Source organism: Camellia sinensis, chromosome 3 (assembly GCF_055761805.1).
Source record: "Camellia sinensis isolate YWXY chromosome 3, ASM5576180v1, whole genome shotgun sequence".
NCBI classification, from domain to species: Eukaryota; Viridiplantae; Streptophyta; class Magnoliopsida; order Ericales; family Theaceae; genus Camellia; species Camellia sinensis.
Genome location: NC_138963.1, coordinates 222655559 through 222680795, shown reverse-complemented (window position 1 = coordinate 222680795; position 25237 = coordinate 222655559). Strand labels below are relative to the sequence as shown.

Here is a 25237-nt window from a genome sequence, read left to right as displayed (position 1 = left end):
TAATTAGGGTCCCTATAATAGGTCTTATATGATGCATTACTTCGATCATGTTCTTCCTCAAGTAAATATTCATATCTAGACAACTTATAGGTTGATTCCACTAAGTCTCAAAACTCAGTTGAATCGAACTTCTTTCGAAACCTAAACTCTAAACCATTTTGAGCCAATCTCACAAATGCAGGCTCTGGTAGAATGACCCTACACTTGTTTCGTGCTGTTTTGAATCTGGCAATAAATTGAGCAGCCTTCTCATCAAGCTTTTGGCTCAACCTTACCAAATTTGCCATAGAAACTTCAGGCTTTGTTTGGAAGAATTGGGCATGAAATGCCTTTTCTATTTGTTGCCAAGTTTCGATAGAGCCAGGCGTAAGGTTAATATTCCATACAAAGGTTGCCCTGGTTAAAGAATTTGGAAAGAGTCTCAACTTCATATAATCATTATTGGTAAATTCACTACATTGGCCTGCGAACCTAGCAATGTGTTCTACTGTTGATTGGTTTCCATTTCCATAAAAGAGAGCAAAGCCTGGTATTCTAAACCCCCTTGGGTATTCATGGACCCTATCCACCCATTCTGGGTATGGCTTTCTATAGACAATAGTTTGGACCCTCCGAGCCATAGGTCCACACATTTCTCTGACAATATCAAGAACCATATTCTGTGCTTGTTGGACTACTACTAGAGGAACAAACACAGGGCTTGGTGGAATCCGATGTGCTTGAGGTCCTCTTGGTCCATAAAGAGCTATGTTTAGGACTGGTTATTCCTGTAGTACTGGTTGCTGTTGAGGGCATGGTTGACCTCTCTAGATCTGTCCTGCGAAAGGTGCTGCAAGAGGAGGATCATGTGTTGTTTCTCTCCCAGTCGCAGGAAACCCTTCCAACCCCCCTGGTGTGAATCCGAACAGAGGGTTAGTGAACTCCCTTGTGCCAGGCATGGTTTTGAACATGGGATTTCGAAACATTCTTATGTCATTTTCTTGTGTTGGCCCAGATCCACCAATTTGTATGGCTTCGCTGTTATGTAATAAAATATTTTGATTTACCAAAGGCCTCGAAGGAGGCTCATACCATGACTGAGGTACAAGTGATGGTCTTTCATTATTTTGATTATTAGTCTGACCATTAGTATGTCCATTAATTTACATAGACTGTTTATCTCTAGCCAATCTTTGCTGGAGAACATTTGAATTTTCCTTCATATGCCTTGTGATACCATGAAGGATGTTGTTCATCTTTCCATTGCATACATTAACTGCTATCCCATGGTATCTACCAAGCCTCCCCACAGATTCATTAGCTAGATATATGGAATAGTGGATGGTCCAATTCCATGGCCTCGTCCAATATTTTGAACATGTGATGCAGTTCTGAGGTGTTGGTCTGTTCGACCAAAGGTTTTAATGAGATAGGTGTTTCCATAAGATGTGTTATCATATTATCCTCTGGATCAGGTACTTCTATCTCTCCCTCCACATCTTCTTTCAGGCGTTCATTTTCTCTTTGTCTCCTACATTTAGCCATTTTAGGGTTACACTGGGCGTGTAAAAAATATATGTTGGCTTTCTTGGTTTTCGAAGGTTAATAATGTAAATTTAAGCGCGTCAGCAATGATCAATTAGTCCTTACAGAATATTAATTGCCAACCAATTATCAGACGATTGTGTTATAGTTCTTTCAATCTCAATTAATAGACTTTTACTGGTAGCTTGTTTAGGAAAAATTAGTAAACAATAATAAGTGAAGAACAATTTCAGAATCTGAATTTTATTAAGTAAATGAAAACTTACAATGATCTAACCCAATCTCGTAGAGGTTCACAGCAACAAACTATTTGAAACTACTCCTAGAAAATGAAGTGCAGTACAGGAATTGAAGTGCTGGAAACGTAAAGAACTGGAAAGAAAATATGAAGTAAATGACTAGTTTCTGAATCTGAGTCTGGGTCTTTTTCTCTTTAGCCTTCTCTGCTATTTATATTCTTTAGTAATAACCGTTGAAGTGGCCTTCTAACCGTCGAAATGCATCTCCGCGATCTCTGGTCATGACTTCGCTCAACTAGCTCCCACTATGCCTCTCTTGTAGTTAGGCTTTCTTTCTGAATTTGAATTGTATGTAACCGTTAGGTTATGTCATCTCGCGCCTCTTCATTATTCAGATGTCACGCAGATCCGATACTACCAATATGAACTGTTACGTGTCTGTCTTTGATTGGAAGCTTGCATTAATTTTTGAAATTACCCTTTAGGTGCCACATGTCACTCTATGATTGGCTTTTACAAATTATACGGCTAACATAGTTTGATTAATTTTTTAGTTTATTATATGAGATGAATGATTTAGATCATTGAGATAAATATAGATTAATCTCATAATGCATCAATTTTACTTGTGAAGTTAAGTTAAGTTTTTTAAATTTAATAAATTCAAATTTAGTTCATAAATTTTTCTGTTAAAAATTTATTTGGTAATTAATTCAAATTTAATTTCATTTTGGAAATGTGTAACTGTTCGGCAATTTTAAATTACCCTATTTATGGCTTTAGGCGTAGCTCATGTACTGTTCAGGGCCCATTCAGTTGCCAACCTACTCGGTGGTATCTGTAATTACTAATTTCAAACTACAACCAAATCTGAAAATAGTAATATTACAAATTAGAATTAATTATTCAAAAATTATTTTAAATTATTATTTTATGATTTAGATATATTTTATATATGAACTATATACTATACAAATTTAATCATAATTAAATAATTTTATTCGGAATAGATAAGATGGGATACATAGAATTATTCATTCGGAAAAAAAAAATTAAACACAAATCCTGACAGAAAAAACAAATTAAAAAAAAAATCCAAAATGGAAGGAGAAAGAAAGATATAAAAGTTCGGGAAAAGGATCATAGGATGAAGGTCCTTTATTGATTTTATTCCACACTTTACATACACACTCCATTAAGAGCTTGTTTGGGATAATTTATAAAAGTTAAAAAGTTAAAAAAAATATTAAAAAAGTCAAAAAGTTCACACTATTTGGAAGAAGCTTGTGAAAGAAGCCTAGAGGGTAAAATTATTATTTTGTCATTTGAATTCAACTACTCAAAAGTTAAAAAGTCAACAAGGGTAGAATGGTCATTTTAATTTTATTACACATTTTTTTGTAAAAAATTAAAAAATTATTCCAAATATACATATTTTTTCTCTATTTTTTTAATTAAAAAATTAAAAAATATACTTATATAACACATCCCAAACAAGCACTAAAGATTCTTGTACATTTTATTATAACAAAGAATAATGTAATTACATTATCAATATCTATATAATATGGCAAAACTGTTTTTAAAAAATGTCCTGCGTGTCATATAAATTTCAAAATGTCTCTCTTTTATATTTTTGTTTAAGGGCTAAGATCACTTTAAGTATTAATGGAATGGCTGAGATCATTTGCCAAGAATTTGATTCCCAGCCATTCCTCTCCTATCTCTCTTTTACTTTACCTTTCTTTTCCCTTTTTCCTCTCATCTCCCAGGATTTTCAAAAATACCCAACAACTATGCTCAATCTATATTTTCAACGGAGACGCGATGAGCAACCAAATTGGAGAATCTAAAATGGTAGTTTTTTGGACTAATTGGAGCAGAGTCATCACAGTCGACTATGTTCATCGACTATTGAGGAAGAAATTGAGTTCTCAATTGGCTTCTCAGTAGCAAAAAAAACTTTGGTTTCTCTGGTTTCTTCTAAAACCTCAGATTTCTTCGATTGCCCAGGGTTCATATATGTATGTATGTATGTATGTATAGATCTACGGTTTTGTTTAATTGATAGGTATTTTTCACTAATCTCAGGGTTCATGTATGTATGTATATATAGATCTATGTTTTTGTTTTTGTTGGTTGATTATTTAATTGATAGGAAGCTTTACAATTTTTTCACTCATCTCAGGGTTCTTTGGAAGGATCTATTTTACAGATTTGTGGTTGCTTTATCAATGCTTGGTGTTGAGTTGAAAAGTTCAATAAATTTGTAAGTATGAATTGGGATGTTTACATTGCGATATTGATTGATTGTATTTCTGATATTCTCATCGAGTCCCGAATTATTGTCTTTTACTAATAATTTTGATTGGGTCTCTAACATTGTCTTCAGAGTTTCAGAGTTCCAAGGATGCTTTTTGTAAGAGGTTAATGTTTGAGTCATCTTAAAGTTTTGTTACTGGTTGGAGCACAACCCATTATTTTGCTCTTTCTATTTTTGTTTTTGTTTTTGTTTTTTTTTTTTTTGTTTTTTTTTTTTTTGTTTCAATCCGAAAACTTCAAACTTTGCACTAATTTTTCTTGAGGTTGGTCACTGTTCATGGTTTAAATTTAAGCTTTTATTTGAAATAATATTCATGTCAATATGTGTATACTCACTCAACTCTCTATTGTTATGATATCGAGATTTCCTCAATTTTTGTCTTTTCTGAATTAGTTAAAATTTTCTGATTACGATTCGTATTTCCTTTCTATAATTTGGTGAATTCCACTACTAATTCATTGCTTAGTTGATAACAGTGCATTTCATTGCTTAGTTGATAATTTGATTCAATCATCTACCTAATTCCATGCATGTGATACAAATTTGTGTTTTCATATGGTTATTAATGTATATGGTTTACTTACATGATTATGAAAGGTAATTCCTTTCAAAAAAATGCTTCTAAAAGTAAGGCAGTAGCAAACAGACTTAACCAACTATAAAAAGGATATATATATGCTTCCCTTAATTTTGTCCTTAAGTATGAGTATTGGAATTATCTAACAGACTATAAGATTCAAACATAGGATCTATTGTATGTTCTATTATGACCATTAACTCATTTAGAAGTCCTATGGGTTTGCCACCTTAACCATGATTAATGGTAAACAATTTTTTAACCTTGGCTTAAAGGTGTGTTTGATTAGCTCATAAAAAGTTGTTATGGCTTTGTTTGCTACAATGGTTGATTAGGTAATTGGTCTGCCTTCCATTGATGGATTTGTCAATAATTTGTTGTTTATCTATTGTTTAACTTGGCTTTATTTTACATGTGAAAATTAAGTATCTTAAATTTTTACTAGCTAGGCTTCATTTTATATGTTGGCTATCTTTTGGATTATTAGCTACATGCAGTTTATGTTTTTTGTTCAGAGACAGTAGAGAAGCAAGAACCAAGAAGAGCGAGTACTTGATTTTTTTATGCTAATAATTTGGATCTTCTATTTTAATTTTTGAATTTCATACTATTTTGATAATAATCATTGTGATAATTTTACTGTAATTTTAAAAATTAGCATTGTTTAGAATGCCTTTATGTTTGATTTTATTGTTTTTCAAAAACAAGATGTTTTAGTTTGTTTTGATTAGACTTGAAAAATTCAAGTTAGACAATGAATGAAAGTGTTGTGTGGGTCTATTAGTGAATGTTTCAAGAAATGGAAAGCAATGGCACAACGACCCATTTAACAAGTGAGCCTTTTTTTTTTCCCCACAATTTTAGAAGTTTATTTATTGAGTTTCTTTTTATTGGAATTTTTCTTCTTGATAGGTGATTTTGGGGGTGGAAGAGAAATTTAGATTATATTGATTCAACAGAATAACTTTGCCTCTTACTTTTTACACACCCTATAACTCTATCAGTGCTTATAATCAATTAAAATTTTAATTTTAAAACTTAGACACTGTAGGCACAATTGAATATTCATTTTAAAATAGATGTGACAAAAAAATGTGGTTATAATAAATTAAATTTTTGATTGGATGGGTTAGAGTCAATTTTTTTCTTCTTATTGCCTTTACTCCTGTGACTCTTAACTCAATATATTTTTGTTTCATTGGGTGAAAACTGTCTGTTATTTTTTACAGGAGCTGAGCCTATTCTTTCCTTTCTTTCTTCTTTTTTTTTTCCTCTCATTTTTATTTACTTTCAGAGTGAGAATTGTAAGTTTTGATTAAAAAAAATAAAACAAATTATGCTTTCAGCTTTGCCAGTTAAACAATGCTGAGATTGGCTCAATGAGGTCTAGAAAGAATTTGTTTAAAAAAAAACAGTAAAGAGGTCTAAAGTAACAAAAGTCAGTTTTAAGCCAATTGGCCGTTTTGATTTTTCTATAAATATTTGGTTTTGGAACTACATTAATTCAGTAGACTCTCTATGTTATTAGTTAGTCATCTTGGAGTAATAAGTGATGGCATAAAGTTTATGCTTGAAGCAGTTTAAACCTGCTTTATACTTTTGGATGAACAGTAAAGAGGCCATTTTGTAAATCTCTCTCTGGTTCTGTTTCAGTCTCTCTCTCCCTTTCTTCTACCCACTCCCCTCCTTGGTTTTGATTTAAGTGCACTGTTTGATCAAATGCAAGGTAGATCGATTGACGCAACCAACGAGAAAGAGATCGGCATCGTCTTCAAATTTTTCCTCCATTTTCTAGGCATATCTAGGGTTTCTCAGTTCATTTTTTTTTTTTTTTGGTTGATTTTTCTTTTTCGACTTTTTTTGTTTGTTTTATGTGTCTCTTAATATGCAATCACTATGTGATTTTTAAAATGGGTCTCCAAAATGCCTTAAAATTTTTATTTGGGTTTTCGTTGGGTGTCTAAATTTTTATGTGATTTGTTTCTCATTTGAGTTTGATTGTGTTTCTCATTTATATTATGTGATTTGTTTCTCATTTAGGTAAGACTTCGAACTCGCTGTACAATATTTTTTCCCGATCGTTGTTGATTATGTTGTGTTTTTCCCTTTCTCTGCTCTTGCCGATAAAATTTATTCACTCTTCGTTGTTTGCCTTTTCACTTTCTTTGCTCTTGCCTATAATTTTGATTTGTTGTTTAAATTCTGAATCTTGAAGGAGTTATTTGGATTTGTTGTTTTGTTGTTTGATAGTAATTTTTGGTTTTGTAGTTTAGGTGTCTGATTTTTGTGAGGGTACTTTCATTATCCGATCTATGATTTTTGTAGGTACTCGCAATTGCTTAGCATCAAATTTGTTTGATCCGTATTGAGCATCAAACTATGAAAATTAACTCTGTAGATTTTCCTTGGTTTTGCTTCTGCTACTATGAAAACATTTACTAATTATTAGAGCCTACAATTATTACATAAAACATTATTTGGCTTGCATAGGCAAATACAATGTTCACATGTTCTTAGAGTCATGCCATCATAACTGCATCTTTTTCACTCAAGTTTAAGCTTTGAGTAACTCACTTAGAGACCAATTAAGTTGAAAAACTAATGATATATATTAAAAATTGAAACAGATAGTTCAGGGAAAGCTACTATTGCATATAAAGTTGGTTTTGTAATAATTGTTTACATTGGTTGTTGATATATATTGTCTTGACATCCTATACTAAACTAACCTCCATCAAACACATTGAAAATAGTAGGTATGGGTTTAATGATTAGAAAATTGGTTTGTCTACTTGCAGTGTAGTATGCTTAATACATATATGGTTGTGGTGATAGTATATGAACACCACTAATCATATTGGTTTGTCTACATTCATCATATTGGTTTCCAATTTTGTGTAGAACACCATTAATTGTTAGTCTTTGTTACTTTTTAATATGGAAACCAGCTTAGAATCTTATTCTCTGCTTCTTTTCTTTTTTTCATTACCAAGATGAATTCAATTTGTTGTCAAATTATAGTTGGTTTTGTAATAATTGTTTATGTTGGTTGTTGATTTAGATTTTTTTTTTTCTTATTAGTTAGTGTGCTTCTTTTATTTTTGTTTTTTTGAAGTACATTAGTTAGTGTCGTTTGGTTTTATCAGTTGATACTTCTAATACTAATACAATTTGGTTTGGGGCCTACCTTGAATGTGACTTTTTATTTTTCTCAAATTTTTCTTTCCTTTCCAAATTGGAAGTAAGTTTATCTTCTCTGTGTTCTGATCAATTCAGGAAAGGTGACTACTACCGGTATCTTGCTGAGTTTAAGACTGACCAGGAAAGAAAAGAGGTTGTTGAACAATCACTGAAGGGTTATGAGGCATGTTGATCAATTGTCTTGACATCCTATACTAGAGATATGCATAGTGAATTGCTGCATATTGACATAGTTTTGTTTTTAACCTTCACTTGATGTGTCTTCTTGATGCTGTTTTTTTTTTTTCTTTTTTAAGGCTGTTTCTACTATTGCAAATACAGATCTCCCTTCAACACACCCAATTCGTCTTGGCCTTGCTCTCAACTTCTCTGTCTTCTATTATGAGATTATGAATTCCCTTGAGAGGTTATTCTTAATTCCTACTTATCTGGTGCCATTTCTTTGGAAAGAAGTTTATCTGTGTCATTTCTTTGGAAGTAAGTTTATATTCCCTGTTTCTCATTAATTCAGGAAAGGTGACTACTACTGGTATCTTGCTGAGTTTAAGACTGACCAGGAAAGAAAAGAGATTATTCTTATGAGATTATCTTGCTGGTATCCAACTTCTCTGTCTTCTATTATGAGATTATGAATTCTCTTGAGAGGTTATTCTTAATTCCTACGTATCTGGTGTCATAACAAACAATGGGCAATTTTTAAGGAGTTGATTTTGGATAATGGAGCTTGCTTGCTTATATTTTCTATTCTTCCTTTTGTTTTAGGTACATATGTCTTGGCTTGAAGGAGTGTTTGATTAGCTCATAAAAAGTTGTTGTGACTTTGTTTGCCGCAATGGTTGATTAGGTAATTGGTCTGCTTTCCATTGATGGATTTGTCAATAATTTGTTGCTTATCTATTGCTCAACTTGACTTCATTTTACATGTTGTGAAAATTAAGAATCTTAACTTTTTTTTAGATAGGCTTCATTTACATGTTGCTATCTTCTGGATTATTAGCTAGGTTTAGAACTACGAAGAGCGAGTACTTGATTTTTTTATGGTGATAACTTGGGCCTTCTATTTTAATTTTTGAATTTCATACAATTTTGATGATAATCATTGTGATAATTTTTACTATAATTTTGAAAATTAGCATGGTTTAGAATGCCTTTATGTTTGATTTTGCTTTGTTTTGATTAGACTCAAAAAATTCAGGTTATATAATGAATGGAAGTGTTGTGTGGGTCTATTAGTGAATTTTTCAAGAAATGGAGAGCAATGGCACAACGGCCCATTAAACAAGTGAGCCTTTTTTTTCACAATTTTATATCTTTGTTTGGGGAACTAGAAGTGTATTTATGGAGTTTCTTTTTATTGTAATTTTTCTTCTTGATATAGGTGATTTTGGGGGTGGAAAAGAAATTTAGATCAGGTTGATTTAATAGAATAACTTTGCCTACTACTTATTCCACACCCTATAACTTTACCAGTGCTTATAATCAATTAAAATTTTCATTTTAAAATTTAAACACCGTAGGCACAATTGTATATTCATTTTAAAATAGATGTAACAAACAAATATGATTATAATAAATTAAAATTTTGATTGGATGGGTTAGAGTTAATTTTTTTTTCTTCTTCCCTTTACCCCTGTGACTCTTAACTCAATATATTTTAGTTTTATTAGGTGAAAATCATCTGTTATTTTGTACAAGAGTTGCGCCTGTTCTTTCCTTTCTTTTCTTTCTTTTTTTTTTCTTTCTTCTTCTTCTTCTTCTTCTTCTCCTCCTCATTTTTTATTTTATTTTCAGAGTGAGGATTTTAAGTTGTGATAAATAAAAAAAAAAAGAAGGTAAATTACAAACACACCCCTTGAGATTTACTTAAATTACAAATTACCCTATGTGGTTTTAGAAATTACATTATGTCCTCTAAGGTTTCTAATTTCATAATAAATATGTCTTTTTATTAATAAATCATCAAGTTAATTAACAATTTTTAATAATGTTAAAATTTTATTTCAATTAATAATTCAGATAATTTGATTATTGTATAGGTGAACAGCTAGAAATTTCATTTTTTTTAATTATTTTTGTTAAATAAAAAATTCTGACAGGTTGTAATTTTCCAAATCACATGGAACAATTCGTATTTTAAGCAAACCTCAGGGGTGTATTTGTAATTTATCCAAAAAAATTATACTTTCATCTTTGCCAGTTATTTTGTAAGACTCTATAAACAATGTTGAGATTGGTTCAATGTGGTCTATAAAGAATTTGTAAAAGAAAAACAGTAAAGAGGTCTAGATTAATAAAAGCCAGTTTTAAGCCAATTGGTTGCTTCTTTTTTTCTTCAAATATTTGGTTTTGGAACTAAATTAATTTAGTAGACCATCTATGTTATTAGTTAGTCATCCTAGAGTAATGAGTGATGGCATAAACTTACTTTATGCTTGAAGTAGTTTAAACATACTTTATACTTTTAATTGGATGATTATGCATAATGGTAACGCATAAGTGAAGAAGAAGGTGGTTTCACTTTCAACCCTTAATGTTGGTGAAGTGCTCTCTTAAATGTTGTGGGCAAATTCTTGGTGATTGATTTGGAGTATACAACATATTATCAATCACCTAGAAAGTGAAAAGTATGTAATCCCTTTTTATTTTTCCTTTTTTTTTTAGTAGGCAGGTCAATTGATTGGTTTGAGGCAAATGTGGTGTTGGGTATGAGATGAGAAAAAGCTGTGAATTTCATGTAATAATTTTTTGAAATGGTTCAAATTTTAGAAACCTATCTTCATGTAATGATTTTTTTTTTTTAAAATGGGTTAGATTTAAATGTGTTTCTGAATGGTTTTGATTCCAAAAATATTAAAATGATAAATGAACTAGCACAAGTATTTGGTTGTAATCTTTGTTTAAAAAAATAATACAGTTAATTTTATTTAATTAACCTTGGGTTTAATTTTAGTTAGATTTGCCCATTAACATTAATTTCAAGTTTGATTCTTTTTTTGTTGCCTACTAATTGTTATACATAATGCTTCAACTAGAAAATGAGTTATGCATTATTACAGGGATGGAAACTCAACGGAGCATGATCATCCAAAAATGGATACTTCGCACAAGGTAAGCTTTAATTTTTTAAAATTTTAATTTTGTTTGGTTTTACAACCTTCAAAAATTTTTCTTCCTTATAACAAGACTCTCTTAGTCTTAATAAAAAAAATTATTCGCTCCCCTTAAAAAATTTGAGTTTAATTCTATTTGGAGGTTTGTATGATTTGTCGGCATTCTCAATTGATCCTTCTATACTATTATTTGCTTTTCTATTCATTTGTTTACTTTAGTAATGCATACAATTGTCTATTCTCATTTGTTTACTTTAGTAATGCATACATAATTCAATTGACCATAATAGTTATGTTCAATTCTTCTTAATTCATAACTATTGATTTTCCTATTTCTCATATGTATTTTGATGCGATTTTTCATGTTACAGTTTCTTTTGATGCAATTATTCTTCATTGCAATTTCTTCGGATTTCATTTTGATGTAATTTTTCATAGCTATTGGTTTTTTGAAGCGAATTTAAGCAAGTGATTTTGTTGCAGGTCATTGATCCATATTGGAAACATTGTGTTACGTTGCTTCTACCAGTGTGTCATTGGTTGGCTCTCTCATGTTAAATTATTTATTTATTTATTTTTGGGTTAGCTAGGATGATTCTTTTGTATCATAATGTTCATCGACCTTTATTTGAAGGAATTTAAACCTGATAAAGCGATAGGGTTACCAGTTGTAATACTAATTCAATAACATTCTTTTATTGAAGGTTATCACATTCTAACTTGCTATAGTGTATAGATGTGTCATTTTGACGTGGATAAAAATCTAAAATTTGCTATTTTGACTCTTAAGTTTAGCAAATATTTCTAGATTCTTTGCATATGCTACATTCAAATACATAATTCATTTTTTGGACTTTAATTTTGAAATTTGTTATTTGAAATTTATAAATGCTTTCGCTAATTCAATGTGCAGAAACAATTTCAATTTCTTATATGTGAAGTTTTAAGTCGAGTAACATTACCATTTTGAATTGATTTATTATCATTGAGTTTCGTAGCACGTGACACCAAAAAAATTGTTGGTAGTGCCTTCAGGCACGGGTCATCCCTAGTATTTATATATATGAAAAAGGTAAAACATTATTGATTAGACATGTAATTGCGGTGTCGTTTGGGAAGTGGGTTGGTTTTTTAATTTTTTGACTTTTTTAACTATTTTAGTCTGGGTTAAAAAGTTTGGTTTGTGAAGGATTTTTTAGTTTTTTTGACTTTTTTGACTTTTTTTGTGAGAGAAGAGTGTAATATTTATGGGTTGGATGTGATATTTTATTTTTTGTGGCTAAAATAGCCAAAAAAGTCCCAAATAGCTCTTCCCAAACGTGGTATTCTTGAAAGATTGAGGCTCCGTTTGGTAGAGCTTTGTAATTATGATTTGAGAATATGAGTTGTATTTTGAGTTTGTGTGTTTTAGAATTATGATTTGAGTGTAGAAAATTTGTTTGATTATGGTTTTTGAATAAAGTGTTGAATTGAGTGTGGAATTGAGTGTGGAATTGAGTTTTGAAAGTTTGATTTGACATGTGAAGTAAGAAAATTTGTTTGGTTATGAGTTTTGAAAAGAGTTTTCAAAACTTAATTCAAATTGCTATAACTCATAACAAAACATATTACTTTCACATTATTGAAGATTTTGTTCAATACTCATAACCAAACTCTTTTTAAAATTCAATTAAAAAAATTTATTATTAACAAAAAATAACATTAATCAATTTTTTAATTGAAAATACTACAAAGGAAATAATTTTTTTTCAAAATAAATATTCAAAAAATTTAAATAATAAATATTTAAATAATTTAAATAATCTAAAAAATTTAATAAGTAAAAAATTAAAATAAATATTCAAAAATTTTAAATCGTAAAAATTTAAATAATTTAAATATTCAAAAAATTAAAATAATTTAAAATTTTAATATTTTAAATTTAAAAAACTCTACATTCAAATCATAACCAAACACATAAAACAAAACTCAATTAAAAAATTATTTTTAAAACTCATAACCAAACACATAACTCGAAACTCCATGCTACTTTTACAACTCTACACTCAAATCGTAACCAAATACATAACAAAAAGAATTAAAATATTTAAAAATATTTTTATAAAATAGAGTTTGAATTTATTTTTATAAAATATTTTAAAATTTAAAAAATTAAAATCGTAATATTTAAAAATTAAAATATTTAAAAATATTCAAAAAATTAAAAAAAATTAAAAATATTCAAAAAATTTAAAAAATTAAAAAATTAAAAAAATCGTAACATATTTAAATATTAAAATATTTAAAATCTTAACAAAATTAAAATATTTTTAAAATATTGATTTTAATGGAGTTTTGAAAAGAGTTTTGAATTATGTGTTTGGTTATGAGTTTTGAAAAGTAATGATTATGTTTTGAATTGAGTTTTGAAAAATGAGTGTAGAATTATGATTTGAAAACCCTAAACAAACATCATACTCAAAAGTGAGTGTGGAATTAGATTTTGAAAACTCCACCAAACGGAGCCTGAGGCTTTGTTTAATTTTTTAATTTCAAGTTAAAACTCCACCAAACGAAACTTTTTAATTTCAAGTTAAAATAGTAAAAAAAAAAAAAAAAAAAAATTTAAAACCAACCCACAATAATTTGGGTTTGGATAGATTTGTCGCCATCCCCATCTAGTAGTGGTAGGTCCCGAGGATAAAACTAGATAATTAAGGTCTATTTTAAAAATATGGTTAAAAATTAATTTTTTAATTTTTTTGAAAAATATGTAAAAAAAAATATGAGAAATGATATGATTTAAAATAAGTTAAAAATTAATTTTTAACTTTTAACTGGCTTTTCAAATGAGGCCTAAAATATAGGTAAGTTTATATACATACTTTTTTATATAAATGTTTGATCACCCGCTCAAAAATAGAAAAATAGAGATTGTATTGTATATATATGATATGAGCGAGAATATCATGCATAGACTATTTTAAGCTGTAATTTTAGCAATGCTTTCTAGAACTACTTTTGGCAGGTCAATAGAGGGGTGTTTTGGGAAGTTGGTAAAAAGCTGACTTTTTGACTTTTTGACTTTTTTGGTGACTTTTTTGGCAAAAAGCTGGGTTGTTTTGGGTAAAAAAGCTGACTTTTTTGGCTAAAAAAGCCAAAAAGCCAAAAAGCTGGCTTTTTAACAAGTAAAATCAGAGAGATGGAGGTGGCTGTTCTATATATGTATATATATATATATATATCTAAAATTCACCACATTAAAAATATATATATGTATATAAAATGATGTGATAATTTTTGATTTTTTAAATAAAAGACTCAATAATTTATACTTTTAACAATATTATTATTACATCATTTTTATTATAAATAAATTATGTAAATATATATTTTATTTTTTAAAAAATAATTAATCATATTAACAAATACATGCCATATATATTTTTTTTTTTATAACAAGAAATTTAAAAAGATGATAAAAATACAACGTTAATATAATGACTTGTATAAAGTTTCTATATAAAGGTGCCGACATACCGAGATGCCGTCTAGAACACGGGCGCTGACTCAAGTCATTAGTTATTATTAAATTAATATATAACTTGGGAAAATAGGAGTATTAAAAAATGAAGGAGAGAATATTTTTTTTGGTGAATGAGCAGAAAACATTTTTAGTCCCACACTATTACACTAACATATCACGTGATTCAATACTTTAAGCCATACATTCTTTTCGATTTCACCACCCTAATAAATAAATAATAATAGTAATCAATTAATATTATGAGGCGCGGCGATCGGCTATCGGCGACGGCGACGGCGACGGCCTCTCCCTCTCCCAATTTTTCTCTTTCTCTTTCTCTCCTCCCTCACTGCGTATCAAACTGAGGAAGAAGAAAAAAAAAAAATTGAATGGCCGAAACGACATCGTTTCAGCCATTCGGGGCAGAATTTTTCGAGCCACCAAACATTATTCTAAAATATTATATGAAGTACAATTAAATAAATTTTAAATCATAACTGATATTATAAGATATCATAATTAACAATATAATAGATCAAGTAATGTTATAAGTCCCAAATATTTTTATCAAATATTATACTAAATGCCTCACACCCAAATGAGTTTTACACCCATGTGAGACATTTAGTAAAATATTTGATAAAATTTTTATGTCTTTAATATTACTCTAGATCATAACTAAGAATACAAAAATCATAACTGAAAGTGTATATGATGCACACTCTCTACCCTAAACAGCTGTGGCCCCATTTGTTTTTAAAGGTAGAATGAAGAGAATTTAGGGTGTGTTTGATTGGGGGATAAGGGGGGGACTATCCACTGTTTGGACTCCATGTCCGGCCTCCCTCCTTATCCGTCGTTTGATTTTTTTTTAGTCCGGCGGACTCCATGTCCCCTATATTGGGGACTATCCTATCCTGGGGGGGTGGGATTGTTTTGGGGAGACTAATCACTGTTTGGATTAGATGCGAAAATGATAATTTTGACCCTCTACTATTTAATTATGTATTATATTTAATATAATTTAATAAAATTTAAATGTCTCAATTTAAAAATAAAATAATTTTATTTAACTTTTTATTAATGTTTTATTTATTTAATTTTTTAAAATAATTTTTTATAGATATTTTATTGATGTTTTATTTTAAAATTTTGTTTATGTTTTATTTAATTTCATTATTTAAATTTAATAGATGTTTTAATAGATGTTTTATTTAAACAATTAAATGTTTAATTTCAACAATAAATAATTTCATTTATTTAAATTATGTTTTATTTAAACATTTGTACATCAACATGTTTATTAAATTATTTCAACATCTGTATATCAACATGTATATTTATTTAACATCTATTAAATTATGTTTTAATACGTCAACATTTGATTACATCTACATTTGTTAATTGTTAATTACATCAACATTTGTTAATTGTTTAAACATAATCTGTACATCAACATTTATTTAATTGTTAATTGTTAATTGTTTAAACATAATCTGTACATCAAAATAATTTCAATGTTAATTGTTTAAATAAAAATTTAAACATTTAACCATTAGTATGTTTAATTTCAACAATAAATTTTTATTTGTTTAAATAAAAATAATTTGTACCAGTCAAAATTTTTTATCAATATTAGTATGTTTAAATATCTTTAAACAAAATTTAACCATTAGTATGTTTAATGTTTACTAAAAATAATTAAAATATTAAAGATATGTTTAATATTGCTATTACTTAGTAAACAATTGAAAAAGGGTAAAATAGTCTTTTGTTCATTTATCCTATCCAGTCCGTCCAACCAAACGTTGGATTCACTGAAAATAGTCATATCCAGACATCTAATCCCATGAAAAAACAAACACAGGATACATATCCAATCCGACCAAATAGTCCGGGGGATTCACAGTCCCAGGACTCAAGTCCGATGGATTCTAATCCCCCTTTTCCAGTCCGTCCAATCAAACACACCCTTATAGTGAGGGGATTAACAGTCAAGGGATTAAGTAAAATTGTGTTTGTTTTGATGGTAGTTGTTAGTGTAAGTATTGTTAAATTATTTTTATATAAAATAATAAAAAAATATAAAAAATTAAACATTAATGTTTAAAAAAAAAATTTCAATATGTAAAAAATAAAAAAATTTCTAATCCCCTCATTATTTTTCTAATACTACCTCTACTTTCTCCATCTCAATCTCCCTTCCAACTTCCATCTCAATCCCCCTCCTCCATCCTAGTCCCTTTCCTAACTCTACAAACAAACACAATACTAAACAACTCCACTTGGATCATAATTTCCTCCCATCTATTACACCCAAAAACAACCGGTGGCTGTGTATTGTAGAATTTCCTACTTATATTAATACAAGAAGTTATTATCAAGTGCAACAAAAACCTATCTATCTCATCTGTCAGGTTGGTGGAGTTATCTTCGCGATAAAGCATTTTTATTATAGTACTTCTTAATAAAGAAATTTCTTCCTCTTAACTTTTTATTGATTTCATAATTTTTTTAAGGGAAATTTTCCAAAAAAATTTAAATGATTTTTTTAAAAAAAAAAGTGATGAAAGTATAAGATTTATTTGTACAATTTAATATATAAATCACTTATACCTCTATCATTTTAAAAGTATTTTTGTACTTCCATTTTTTTTAATATTTGAATCTTTTCATACATAAAAAAGTGTATCCTTATAGATTTTTTTATACAAAAACGATGATATTTTTAAAATTTTAATTTACTTTGATAAATCTTTTATTTTAAAATGATAAAATTAAAAATGGTCACCTCCTTTTATATTAGTCTTGTATAACTTTTTTTTTTATTAATATTTTTATATATTTATAAAATACTTTACATCAAGTCTCATTTAATCAGTGTAAATTCAAGGAGCATAATACACTTTTTATTAAATTTAATACATTTTTACTAAAATTAATATATATATATTTTTTATAATTTTACATATTTCAAGACGGACTTGGGGTCACTGCTATGCCTTTGTTGTGCCTCATTTTGAAATGCATTATGGGTTTATTTTTATGATCCGAACCGTTCATTTTGTAGGATTTGTTGAGTACTTCAAACCTATCAAAAATCATATTAATCGGATATTAATAACTATATGATCGAGTTGCATATTTTATACTATTTTTTAAAAGAAAAACTTCTTGTTTGTTTTTTTGGTTATCAATCATATAGTTATTAGTATCCAATTAATATGATTTTTGGTAGGCATGAAGTACTCAACAAACCTTACAACATTAACAGTTCAGATGATAAAAATAAATTCATAATGCACCACAAAATGAAGCACAATAGTCACAGTGACCCCAATTCCTTTCCAGACACTTGTTAGCATTTATTTTTGTTAAATATAAAATACAAAAACAAAATAAATAAATAAATAAAATATGGATTTCTTATGATTATCTCCGGCCACACTTCCTAACAATACTAATCATGCCATGCATCAACGTCCCCAACCTAAATGAAGAGTAATGTTACACATACTAAGGCTGATTTGGCAAGTTTAAAAAAAAGTTAAAAAGTTATTATTATTTATCAAAAAAAATATTAAAAATTTAATTTTACACATAAAATTACAACTCATCAATCTGACCCTTTCATATCTGTGTTGCGCTTTTTAAGAAAAATTGCACAGTTGTGGTGCAATTTTAATACACTATTGTTCGGCCCGTGGGGGCCCATCACGTATCCCGTTTTGATAATCTGAACGGTTCAATATGTAGAACTCGTCGAGTACTATATGTCCGTAAAAAATCACATTGATCGGATATCGATAACTATATGATCAAATCAGTTTAGTATAAAAAAAAAGGATGGTGTTATAGTTAATAGTTGAAAAAAAATAAATCTGATCAGATAGCTATCGATATTCGATCAACGTGATTTTTATAGGAATATAGTACTCGACGAGTTCTACAAATTGAATGGTTCAGATTATCAAAACGAGACCCATGATGGCCCCCATAAGCCGAACAGTACCGTCCAGTGCAATACCCAAAAAGTAGACAATTACTTCTTAGCATCTATTCAACCTGCGCAGGTAGAACAGGTACAACTCACACTCCTAATCTTCTCTTATAAACTAATTTATACAATTTTTTAATACACATTTTTTCATAAAAAGTCAAAAAATTAACCCAAACAACTATATTTTTTTCCTCAACTTTTTAGTTCAAAAAGTTTAAAAGTACACTTATTTAAGACATTCCAAATAGTTCTTTGGAATAATCTAAATAAGTGCACTTTTTCACTTTTTATGAAATATGGATTGAATTTGAGTTGAGTTTGAAGTGATGTGTTAGAGAGGTGATATTACTTAAATGAGATAATGTGACTTAAATAGGATAATAATTTTTTGACTTTTTAATTTTTTTTCAAACATATTACTAATAAATAATTAAATATTTATATGAAATTCATAATTTTATAGACCCTACACTAATTCTAATATCTAATCATTTATCTATAATATTTTTCCTAAACCAATTCCTCATTCAACAAAAGAGAAAAGAAAGATCAAAGGTAAAGTTATTTTGAAAAGTCATATATTTCTTCCTCCTCAATATCTATCTACACATCGTCTCTTTTTCTCTCTATCTCTCTCCTCACTTTCTCTGTTTCTTTTTTATATAGAGAATAGAAGGTACGAGATCCGAGATCCGAATGTTTCCGGAGACGACAGAGAGATGATGCCAAAGAGCCCTCTCAGGAATTAGTGATGCAGTTTTCGAAATGGGTTTCGGATCTCGACTGGCGTGTGCTCCTCCTCATCCTCCCTCTCTCTCTCCTCCTCTTCCTCTCTCTCTCTTCCTCCTCCTCCCCCTTCACTTCTCTCCCCTCTTTCCCCCCTCTGAAATCCATTCTTTACAACCGCACCACCCCCTCCCCGAACCTTAGCCGATCACCTCCGCCGATTCCGCCGCCTCCGAACACGAATGAATCGGAGACGAGCCGGTTGGAGAGGTCAAGAATGGCGGTTTGTCTGGTGGGAGGGGCGAGGAGGTTCGAGCTAACTGGACCGTCAATTGTGGCGAAAATTCTAAAGGTTTATCCAAACTCAGATCTCTTCTTGCACAGCCCTATGGACTCGAATGCATTCAAGTTCTCTCTCCTCAAGATTGCCCCCAAAATCGCGTCCGTTAAAATTTTCCAGCCCAAACCAATTCCTGAAACTGAGTCGGAGCTCCGAGTTCTCACCGCTAGCAACTCACCCAACGGCATACAGGTAAGTAAATTCTTCTCATTCTCATTCTCATTTTTCCCCAAAAAAAATAAAATAATAATAATTAAAAATAAAAACTATGATGGCTTTTGGTAGAATTTTAGAATTATGATTTGAGAATATAATTTTATTTTGAGTTTGTAAATTTTAAAATTATGATTTGAGTGTGAAAAATTTATATGATTATGACTTTTAAAAAAATTTGAATTAAGTGATGTAATATATAATATTAAAAAATAAGTATTTTGAAAATCGAGTGTAAAATTTTTTAAAAATATAACCAAACAAAGGGGGGCAAAATTAAACTTTAAAAGCAAACAGAGCCAAACAGAGCCATATCATTCTACTTCTATTTAGCCAATTATTTTCTGTTTAATTAATTTATTTTTGGTTATCTAATTTGTTCTCAGTTGTAACCGTGGCCAATTTTCGAACAACTCAACTGGTGCACCTGTCTATATATTTTTTGCTTTTCTTTTTAATTTAATTGGTAGAAATTGGCATAAATAAACCAACCTCCATTTGTCAAATAGTAGATAGATATGGAATAATTAATAATAAAAAAAAAAGCAATAAAAGTTTGGTTTAAGCAGACCCTATAATACTACTTGTATTTTATTAAGTTATAATTGTTTTATTTTTGTTTTAGCGTCTCACATATTCTTCATTATTTTTTTATGATAGCATGACCAAACCAATATTCTTATGAGATCAGTGAAACACGCAATGAATAACAAATTCATTGTATTGTATCTTATTTAATATGTGAATGTCACAGGTGAGTACGTGACATTCCTTATAATAATATTTTTACCTTATTGTTTTGCGTTTTGGACTTCATGTATCCCAACAAGTTATGGTAAACGCCCAATGACAAAAATTATTCGCAGGATCATAGTTACTTTATTAATATTTTTATTTGTAATTAAGAAATTGTTTAGGATGAATTAAATAAATATATATATATAAAAATAAAAAAAGTGACTTAACTTAAATAAGTGCATTTATATCAATTATGTCAAATAACTCCTAAATAGTTTTAAAAATATACTAATTAATGTGGAATTTTTTTTCCCTAGTGACAGAAAACAGCTAGGTTTTTAGTACTCAAAAAATTATGTTATTTTTTAGTGCCAGGTGTCAACTTAGAACATTAAACTATTGATGCCAAATGGTCCTTAAAATAATTATTTTAGGCCTAATGCCAATTCTATGGGTTCCATCATATCATAGATTAGGATTTGTTGGTTGGGACAAATTTTCATTGTTGCAATGCAATTGTACCAACGATAATGCTACGTAGCTTAAATTTTGTGGCTCAAATGGTCAAAATGACGTCATTTTGAGTACAGAACAACATAAAAATGGCCAAAACGACGTCGTTTTGGCCATTTGAGCCATTTTTGAGCCATAAAATTTGAGTTACGAGACATTTTCCTTGTACCAACTACTGCCAATCATTTTATTTATTTATTTTGATTCTGATCATATTTAAATTCGAACTATTTAAAGGTCAGACATGACAATCACGCCAATACCTGCTCGCCGGATTAGCCTACCAGGGTTTTTGTGAGCCGTGTTTGGGCCATAATGTAAGCCCAGGGCTTGTCTAATGGATCAAGGGGTCTACTAGATTTAGGTTTTTTAAAGCTTTTTGAAAATATATATATGGATAAATTTTCTAAATTGACACAATATATTGTATAATGAAAGATAATAGGAGTATTTTTTATTAATAAAATAATTATGACATGGAGAGTGAGGATTGCGTTACTATAAAATAATGTACATTCCAACCAAGGTGTTAACCCACAGATTTGTCAATCATTTGGACTAGGTTGGACTTTAGATTATTATGGGTGACCCAGAATAAATTTGATTTTTTTTTTTCTTCACATTTTAGCATTGTTGTTTTGAGTTTTGTTGATGGGTGTCTTAATAATATTATTAATATAATTATATATTTTTAGAATATATATTTTTTTTCTCAAAATTAAAGAAAATAAACTAACTTAACCAATTTTCTAAAAAATATAATTTCCCCCTCATCAAGACGTTAAAAAAAAGGAAATTTGATCAAAATCTCCTCATAATAAAACTTTAATGTATTAAAGAACAAGTACAAAAAGTTTTTTTTAAAAAATCTAACACATATCACTATTATCAAAATATTAAACTTTAAAACAATATGACTTTTGCTCTAGATGTCGGTTTTAATAAAATTAGTATTTTTAGAAGAAAAATGCTAGGCTTCAGGAAAAATTTTCAGGAAAACCTTCAGGAAAATGGAGGAAAATGGAGGAGGAGGAGGAGGAGGAGGAGGAAGAAGAGGAACTGGAGGGCCTCGGTCGTCTGCCCAGCCGCTGTCGTCCGCCGTCGGTCGGTCGTTTGCCCAGCCCCGATCGACTGCCTAGCCCACCGTCGCAGCCTCTACCCAGGCCCGCCTCCGCCTCCGCCTCTGCCCAGCCCCGCCTCTGCCTCCGCCTCCGCCTCTTTCCATTTTGATGGCCCCCTCCAGTTCCTCCTCCCCTTCCTTCTTCTCCTCCTCCTCCTCCTCTATTTTCTTGAAGGTTTTCTTGAAATTTTTTCCTGAAGCCTAGCACCTCTCTTTTTAGAATTCTTTCATCAAGATCTCTCAAATAAGATCCATGTTTGATTATGATTTTCTTTAAAAAAATAATAAATAAAAAAAAGTTTACTATCGTTGAATTTGATGTAAATAGTTATTGTTAACAAGAGTAACATGATATTACCGGTTACTGTGAGATAAAATAACATATTACTGTTAAACAAAATAACATGTTACTCTAATAATATTATTCAACAAAAAAATATTTTTTTACTTTGTTTTTGTTCTATTATGCACCTCCTCCTTAGTGGAGTTTATGAAACAAAATCAATTGAACTTTTCTTTTCACTACACAAGACTTCAATGGAGAGATTTTGGCAATTTTTTCTCAAAAAGAGTAAACAACATTTAAACTAAATTAATTCTATAGAATTTATTGATAGGTTTCACTTTTTAAATTTTTTTTTTTTCTGATTTCTGCCTATAGGGTTATAGGTGTGAATTTATTTTTCTCTGTATAATTTATCTAATTTCTGCCTAAACTTATCATAGGTTATAGGTGCGAATTTATTTTTCCCTGTATAATGTAATTGTGTATACAGGGACTCTTGCAATATTTCAACCTCGTAGAGGGATGCTTGAAGATGATCAAAGCTTATCAGGACCAAAATAACATCACATACGACTGGATAGTCCGAACCAGAGTCGACAGCTACTGGTCTGGTCCACTTACACCTGATAACTTCGTCCCGGGTCAGTACTTGGTCCCACCGGGCTCTTCTTACGGCGGTCTCAACGACCGCCTCGGCATCGGTGACTTCAACACCTCCACCGTTGCCCTCTCCCGACTCTCCCTCATCCCCCAACTCAACTCAGCCGGGTTCCGTCAACTCAACTCGGAGACCGCCTTCCGAGCCCAACTCACCACCCAACGTGTCCCCTACATCACCAAACGCGTCCCTTTTTGCATCGTTACGGACCGGAGATATGAATTCCCGCCGGCGCATTATGGTGTTCCGGTGGCGGCAATGTCGAGTCCGGGGCCGCTGAGCGGGGCCAAGTGCAGGCCGTGCACGGCGGCGTGCTCTGGATCGTGCGTGGAGAACGTCATGTCTAGGCTGGACAAAGGGTGGAGCTGGACTGACTGGGCTAACGGAACGCTTCAGCTGTGCAATGCTCATGGGGAGTGGGAAAAGGGGTGGGAGAGGGTGTTCGATCGAGCTGCTGGGAAGAAGCTCGCGGCGGCGAGAAAGCGGGTTTGGGAGATGAAGATGAAGCAGTGTGTGGATGATTTCGAGGAGATGAAGAGGCGGACGGCGATCTGGGACACTCCAGCAGTGGCGGAGATTTGTAGAGTCGGGTTGGGCTCGTCGTAGGGAGAAAGCTTGGCTGTAAAGATCGTTATAGTAGTAGCTTTTTTTTATTAGTCGGAATATACTCTGTAGTTTTTTATTTAGAGGAATTCTTTGGTGTAGGTGTTTTTCGAGGGAATTTAGTTTTGGGTTTTACCTTTTTGAATAATGAAAAAATAAAGCAGCAAATACCATATAATTTTTTATTTTCCCTTTGTCGTTTGTTGTTACAGCATACCTATCTCTTTTAATATATTTTATTTGGAATATTGTTGTTTCTTTAACGTGCCACTACTTTTTTTTGAACATTTATGTTACTTTTTGTTAGAGGCAAAAAAAGTGTTGGAGGTAGTCGAGAATAATTATTTAAAATTTTATCTAGTAAAATAGTTTTGATTGGATTTAATTTTTCTATTATGAGATTTATGCTTAAAATAAATTTAGATTAAAATTGTTTCTTTTGATAATTTTTATAGTATTTTGTTGCTTGTAGTTATAGCCTATCTATCTCTTTTAATATATTTTATTTTGAATATTGTTGTTTCTTTAATGTGATACTACGTTTTTTTTACAACACTGCTGGGACTCTTAGGGAGGGTGACCCCAGCACCCCACCTCCACGTGGAGGGCTGTGATTGTAAATAAAAAAAATAAAAATTTTCAACCAATCAAAAAACAGTCGGGGTGGTGGGGTCACCCCCACTGGGGGTCTCAGTCATTATATTTTTTTTTAACATTATGTTACTTTTGATTAGAGGCAAATGTGTAGGAGGTAGTCGAGCATAATTATTCAGAATTTCATCCAGTAAAATAGTTTGGATTGGATTTAATTTTTGTATTATGAGATTTATGCTTAAAATTAATTTAGATTAAAATCGTATTTTTGGATAAATTTTTGAATACTTTGTATTACTGAAGTTACTGTTGGAAGGATTGAAAATTTTTCTGTCGCATTCTCTTTCTCCCTATTCTAAATTCCTCTCTATTACGTGATCATAGGGATGACTTGTGGTAGAGAAAGTGATTCCGATCCAAAATTTATTATTTGGTTTGATTGGAAGGAAATAAAAGAGGAGAAACACAAATATTTTACTCTAACAATTTCACAATATTTTGAAATAAAAAATATTATAGAAACATTCGCTTATTAATTTCACCTTTTTATAGGTCTCCCGCACCCACACGAAAAAATTGTCTTTAGTTTATGCAACTAAACAACACATAAATTATGAACACATCCACTCATTACTTTCACCTTTCTGTAGGTCTGACACTGCCATACGAGAAAATTGTTTAGTTTATGCAACTAAACATTACAAAACTTTCTGTGCAAGTAAAAGAAGTAACTTGAAATATAACAAACTTGCTCTGTTATAGTGTTACGTACCGGATGTAAATAATGCATGTTTTAAAAGGTTTGATTGTTAGTTGGGTTTAATGCCTAGCCCAACCTATCAAAAGCCTAGTCTACTCTATTTTTGGCCCATACATCTAATTTGATAATACACATGTCATTTACAAAGGAAAGGGCCTAGCTTTCGACCTCCTCCATGGGCTCTAATGAAAGAGACAGAAAATGGAC

The 25237-nt window shown here is 30.5% G+C and overlaps 2 protein-coding genes across 4 annotated transcripts; both read left to right on the top strand.

Annotated features, from left to right (window-relative positions):
- The first annotated feature begins 3440 nt into the window (after window positions 1-3440).
- On the top strand, window positions 3441-11692 carry LOC114315197 (14-3-3-like protein GF14 iota). 3 transcript variants are annotated; one of them, XM_082917774.1, is made up of 8 exons: window positions 3442-4032; window positions 7940-8027; window positions 8161-8270; window positions 8376-8459; window positions 8627-8708; window positions 9060-9146; window positions 10921-10972; window positions 11458-11692. In XM_082917774.1, the coding sequence occupies exons 1-5, from the start codon at window positions 3794-3796 to the stop codon at window positions 8667-8669; spliced, it is 564 nt and encodes a 187-aa protein (XP_082773900.1). In that variant the 5' UTR covers window positions 3442-3793; the 3' UTR covers window positions 8670-8708; window positions 9060-9146; window positions 10921-10972; window positions 11458-11692. The 3 variants fall into 3 exon arrangements, with proteins under 3 accessions (XP_082773901.1, XP_082773900.1, XP_082773902.1); XM_082917776.1 differs by having other exon boundaries at window positions 3974-4032; window positions 7940-7997; window positions 10897-10972; XM_082917775.1 differs by lacking the exon at window positions 9060-9146 and having other exon boundaries at window positions 3441-4032.
- Window positions 11693-18952: 7260 nt separating this feature from the next.
- LOC114315229 (uncharacterized) lies at window positions 18953-23861 on the top strand. The gene is made up of 2 exons (XM_082922330.1): window positions 18953-19737; window positions 22906-23861. The coding sequence occupies exons 1-2, from the start codon at window positions 19231-19233 to the stop codon at window positions 23677-23679; spliced, it is 1281 nt and encodes a 426-aa protein (XP_082778456.1). The 5' UTR covers window positions 18953-19230; the 3' UTR covers window positions 23680-23861.
- The last annotated feature ends 1376 nt before the right edge of the window (window positions 23862-25237 follow it).